This window comes from Piliocolobus tephrosceles, chromosome X (assembly GCF_002776525.5).
Source record: "Piliocolobus tephrosceles isolate RC106 chromosome X, ASM277652v3, whole genome shotgun sequence".
NCBI classification, from domain to species: Eukaryota; Metazoa; Chordata; class Mammalia; order Primates; family Cercopithecidae; genus Piliocolobus; species Piliocolobus tephrosceles.
The window spans coordinates 91,545,489-91,551,488 of NC_045455.1; the positions used below are offsets into that span (position 1 = coordinate 91,545,489).

General features: G+C 46.6%; 1 protein-coding gene across 1 annotated transcript in view; it reads left to right on the forward strand.

Annotated features, from left to right (window-relative positions):
• MIPEP (mitochondrial intermediate peptidase) overlaps window positions 1-6,000 on the forward strand; it is a 152,327-nt gene that overhangs the window by 116,167 nt on the left and 30,160 nt on the right. The window contains exon 17 of the mRNA XM_026454224.1: window positions 5,284-5,405. Within this exon, the coding sequence (XP_026310009.1) occupies window positions 5,284-5,405 (122 nt within the window). The remainder of the gene's footprint in view (window positions 1-5,283; window positions 5,406-6,000) is intronic.

The following is a 6,000-nucleotide window of genomic DNA, read 5'->3' on the forward strand; positions in this document are numbered from 1 at the left end:
CCTGCAGATAGGAAAATTCGGCCTCCGTAGACGCAGGTTTCACATCCGCACTGTATTTCCCGCCTGTGTTTGGGTGTGGATGCAGAATCTGCCAATATGTATTCGACTGTATTCATGGAAAGAAATCCACATACAAGTGGATCCACTTGTGTTGTTCAAGAGTCAACTGTATAATGTTCCAGTGATAAAATCATTTTAAAATAAATTTTAGCTAATTGCGTTTCTACATGTATAGCTGGACATGAAGAAACGGTATACTATTTAAGAGTCTAGTTGGCTGAGCACAGTGGCTAACGCCTGTCATCCCAGCACTTTACGAGGCCAAGGTAAGCAGATCACTTGAGGCCAAGAGTTCAAAACTAGCCTGGGAAACAACCCTCATCTCTACAAAAAAATTTTAAAAATTAGCCAAGCATGGTGGTGCATCCCTGTGGTCCCAGCTACTCAGGAGGCTGAGGTGGGAGGCTGCTTGAGCCCAGGAGCTCCAGGTTACAGTGAGACGTGCTCATGCCACCACGCTCCAGCCTGAGTCACAGAGTGAGACCTTGTCTCTAAAAGAATTTAAGAAGAGTGTAATTACGAGACATGGTTAGTTCCTTTATTCCATATGTAGCACACAGTTAATGAGTGCTTGCTCTGCGCTAGCCCCTGTTCTGTGTTTGAAACTGGAAATAAAGTGGCCGGTTGCTACCTTTCCATTTCTGGCCCTGGAAAATCGTGGCATGAGAGAAGGGCTATAGGCAAGTACAAATGATCCCAGAGCCTTCCATTCTCTGGAGTTCTACAGCAAGTGGCCGGATGAGAGAAGGGCTCTAGGCAAGTGCAAATGATCCCAGAGCCTTCCATTCTCTGGAGTTCTACAGCAAGTGGCCGTAGCCGTGGGTTTCCTGACAGGCTGCTTTGCTGGCTCCAAGTTTTGTCTTTCGTATGGGATCACTGAGATTATCTAACTCGAGGAAAGTTTAAATAGGCATGCCTTGGGATAGCAATGGGATTTGAAAATCTGTGTCTCTCACCATAATAAAAAGGATAACTACAAAGATGTTTCATGGTTTGCTTTTGAAATCAGATCCACATGTTAAATATCGACGGAAGTGTGAAAGCTTTTATCCGTCTGACAAATGTCCCTTAAGAAGAAGAAAACTTCAATTTAAAAGGAAGAGGATATAATTCCAGAGCTTAAGATGAAATGCTGTATTTTATTATTCCAGATGAATGAGTGAAATGGTAATAAGGACTTAATGTTAGGTTGAATTAGCAGGAATTCAGCAATTGTGTTCAAACAACAGTAGAATTGTAGGTCTTAGTCAGCCATAGACTGGCAAACCTGTGATGAAAGGTGTCAGGTGGAGATAATTTATTTAGCATGTCTTGAGGTGTAGTCCTGAACCCAAACCTGTAATTAAAGAGCAAGACACCACGGGGCATGTGTGAGCCAGAAGACCTGTATTCAGGCAGCGGGGTCAGGATAAGGCAGACCCCTGACTGTCCAGGAAATGGTGCGTGCACAAATCCTGCTGTCTCTTTCTACTGCTCTGAAAGGTCTTATTTTTATAACTTTGTTTATGTGGGATGTGGGAACTCAGTTACGAGCTGATGAAACCAGGGAACTTAAGACATTTCTTAGCTCAGATCAAATGCCACTATTGAAGTGGGCCTGCTTTCAAAGTAAAACAAAGCCGTATTCAGCTGGAATCTAAACAGAATTAAACTCTGCTGTATACTGCAAAGGCTGCCAAACTAGTTCTGGCAAATCACCGTGAAGAAAATGTTTCAAAGGCAAATCCCCTTAAATGTATGCTACGAATTCCGGGGCGTCCACCCTGAGAGACGCTTATCATCAGTAGTACAAGTGCTCGCATCTTGGTGCAGTATCAGATTAAAACAGCAGGCCGTACTCCATTACAGAAGATCTCCTCACATCCAAACTGCTTCATACGAGAAAGGCTACCAGTGGTCCATGAGTTCTCATCATTTAGTAGATTAGGATTCCAGCATAACAGAAAAACTGACAAATAACCCTTTTCAATAAGACAGAGTACATGGAACTGTGTATCTGTTGTAAATGAATTCTAAAAGCCTTTTGAGTAAAAATGTAGTTATTCAAAGTTTGTTATACTGAAATTTAATTCATAGATGGTCCTAGGCTCTTTGCTTTTGTTTTAAATACCACTTGCGTCTTAACAGGATGAAAATTCCGTGTCTTCCTTTCTCTGCCCTTCACTATGCTGGAGGGACCTTGCTGGCAAAAGACTGTGCAGGCCCCATTTTGAGTGTCCAGCTCCTCCCACTAGGGCACAGCTCCACCAAGGGCAGGCATCTGTTGCATCTCCAGCAGCCTCAGCCCCACTGTTGGTTGTGTTTTCATGGTGCTATGTGGGGGTGGCACTTGGGCCTGGAGTTGGGGTATCTTGTGAGGTAGGATACAGGTCTAGCTGCTGTGAGAGAGACCCAAAACAATAGCTGTGCAAGTGCCCCAGCCCAGCGCAGGAGGTGGCTGCCCCCATTACAGGCCCGCACTTCTGACTGGCTGCATCCCCAAGAAGGAAGGGGCATGGATCATTCCTTCAGGACACCACTCACAAGGCACCCACCTGACTTCCAATCGTATCTTCTTACAGAAAGCGGAGAGCGGATGTGGAGGTGCACTGTGCCTCTGCGGTGCGGGCCCCATGTCCTAATATGAGTGCGGTGCTCCCGCACACCTTCCTTATGACAGAGCCCTTGCTGAGCCCAGGCAAAGTAGCTGTCGTGGAGAATTGGACACAACCAGAGAGTCACTAGCATTGCCATGCGTCTTTTAAGCCATTGTGTAGTGAACACAGGGAGTATGCTGCCATGTTCCTGTGATGAAGTAGCCATATTTTTTTTTTTTTTTTTTTTTTTTTTGAGACGGAGTCTCGCTCTGTCGCCCAAGCTGGAGTGCAGTGGCCAGATCTCAGCTTAGTGCAAGCTCCGCCTCCCGGGTTCACGCCATTCTCCTGCCTCAGCCTCCCAAGTAGCTGGGACTACAGGCGCCGCCACCTCGCCCGGCTAGTTTTTTTTGTATTTTTTAGTAGAGAAGGGGTTTCACCGTGTTAGCCAGGATGGTCTCGATCTCCTGACCTTGTGATCCACCCGCCTCGGCCTCCCAAAGTGCTGGGATTACAGGCTTGAGCCACCGCGCCCGGCCGAAGTAACCATATTTTAAAAAATGTTTCTTGCTCCATATGTTAACTAGAATTCACTTACCTAGTTTATAGAGTTGTAGCAAGGATTAGACTTTATTTATTCTTTATTTTCTGGGGAGTTAACAGATTCGTTAGAGTGTTGTTATCATGGTTAAAAAAAGTTAAGCTTTTTTAAAAAGTTGTTTATTTATTTTTTAATTATTATTATTTTTTTGAGACAGATGCTTGCTCTGTCGCCCAGGCTGGAGTGCAGTGACGCGGTCTTGGCTCACTACAACTTCCACCTCCCGGGTTCAAGCAATTCTCCTGCTTCACCCTCCCGAGTAGCTGAGATTACAGACATGCGCCACCACGCCTGGCTAATTTTTGTATTTTTAGTAGAGACAGGGTTTCACCATGTTAGCCAGACTGGTCTCGAATTCCTGGCCTCAAGGGACCCAGCTGCCTCAGCCCCCTGATGTGCTGGGATTACAAGCATGAGCCATTGTGCCCGGCCCAAGCTTCTATTTTTTAAAAGAAATGTTTATGTCAGATAAAGACAGAAGAAAGTGGCTAATTGCCATGTCAGATTTGTTTCAGAAAAGTAAAAATGTTAAAGTCCTAAGTGTAGCCTTTGAGGGCGGTTTTCATAGTCTCAGCTTTGGCTGGGGTGATGTTACAGCAGACGCGCCATTGCAAGCTCATGTGCTGTGCTTGCGTAGCCCTGCCCCGGCGGATGGGTTGGAATGGAGATGTTTTCCGCTTTAGCAACAGAGAAAGAGCAGTATTCATAGGAAGAGAGGTTTCCAGTGGCACAGTGTCCCTCCATGAAAATCCATGTGGCCTTTCCTGTCATAACCACATCACTGTCCGAAGGTAGGATGGATGCTGTGTCTGTGCCAGACTCCACATTCCCTCCTCAGTGTTGATGACCAGGTTTCCAAGCGGCTCCGAACAGATGTGCACGTCCACCCGGCTGCACCACCGGCGCTCCTGCCGCCGTCTCTAGGCTGTGTTCTCTGCGTTTCTGTCCCAGAACTGAATCCCGGAGTGATGAACTTGTAGAAAACAATTCGGTGTCCGCTTCTTCCGTCTTGTGATTAGAAAATAAGTGGAAGGAGCTTAGAGAAGGAGGGACCACAGACCGTTTGTTCACCCTTCTTCCACTGAGACGCAAGTTGCTGGTGGTTATCTTTGGTTCTTAGCGCTTGTCTCTTCTAAAAACAAAAAAGAATGCATTCCCAGACTACCCCTCTTTATAGAGTTATGATTTTTAAATTCTGTCCCATTTTTCTTCTCCTCTGTGACTTTTTGTTTCATCATAAAATGTAATTGTGGTAAAAACATGGAAGGTTTTTATGTTACAAAAACGAGTTCATGGAAAGCAGTTCGTGCAACAGAGAACCATTGCAGAGTACAACTCCCTGAACTACCTAAATTGCTAAAAATAAGTAAACTCCTGACCTTACTGTTTTTCTAGATGGTCATGTGAAATAAAATGTATTATAATCAGTGTAATTAAACTCACTTAAGAAGATTAACCATATATTTGGAGCAAAACATGTACACCTATATATGATTATATTTATGTGATACAAAATTTTGTGTATGTCTTAGTGTGCTAGGGCTGCCTTCACAAAATACCAGAGACTATGTGGCTTAAACAATAGAAATTTACTTCCCACTGTTCTGGAGGCTGGAAGTCCAGACCAGGGTGTCAGCAGGTCTGGCTTCTCCCAAGGTCCCATTGGCTTGGAGACAACCTTTCCTCAGTGCCCACACCCTGGCATCCAGCTTTCCTCCTCTTCCAAGACACCAGTGAGATTGGGCGAGGGCCCAGTCTAAGAGCTTCACTTTTACTTAATCACTTCTTTGGAGGCCCTGTCTCCTAATGAGTCACATTCTGAGGTATGGCTTTGGGTTTCCACATGTGAATTTTGAGGAGACACAGTTCAGCCCATAACAGTGTATCAAATGTGAAAATATTGATATCGTAGGTGACATGGCCTTCTAGGGTAAAATGCAAATGAAAACATTTGCGGGTCTCTCTGTGTCTCCACTGTGTGCTCACACGTGATATTCTCCAAGTGGAAACTGACTTGTGTCCCATGCTGTGTCTCTCTGTTCTTGGCAGGCCTGGCAGCTGCGATTCAGCCACCTCGTGGGGTATGGTGCGAAATATTACTCTTACCTCATGTCCAGAGCGGTCGCCTCCATGGTTTGGAAGGAGTGTTTTCTACAGGATCCTTTCAACAGGTAAGAAGGGGGTAAGTTCTAAAATGCCCCCCCTGGACCACAGGAATCCCCACTCTGTTACATCTGAAGTTGGGCTCAGAGAACCGCAGGCCACAGAACACAGCCAAGCCTGGCAGAAAGTGGCAGGCGCTGCAAACAGCCTCATCCCACTTAGCCCTTCTCACCCAAGCTTGCTTCTGCTTCCTGCAGCTGATGGTGACCCTGGACATCCCCCTTCCCTGCAGCCACTGTGCAGAGGTGGCCCTGTGGCGCCTGAGGGAACCCTTATACGAGGGCTCTTGTGCTATGTGAAGCAGCCCATGCCACTCCTGTGGGTTTTCTTGGCTTTTCTGACCTCACCACGTGATACAGGATGCCCACCCCTTTCCACAGGATGGAGGGAGAACAAGGCACTGGAGAGGCTAGGGGCACGGAGGGAGGAAGGAGGGGTGCCTGGGATCAGTAGTCCTGCTTTCCCAGTCTCTTCCTGAAGGCCAGGTAGTGGTTACACTTCCACTGGGTGGAGAGGTACAGGAGATCCCTTGCTTCCTGGAGGGTGCGAGGGCTTCTGTGCTGTGGCTGGGGGATGCAGGGGGTCCCGTGCTGTCCGGGGGGG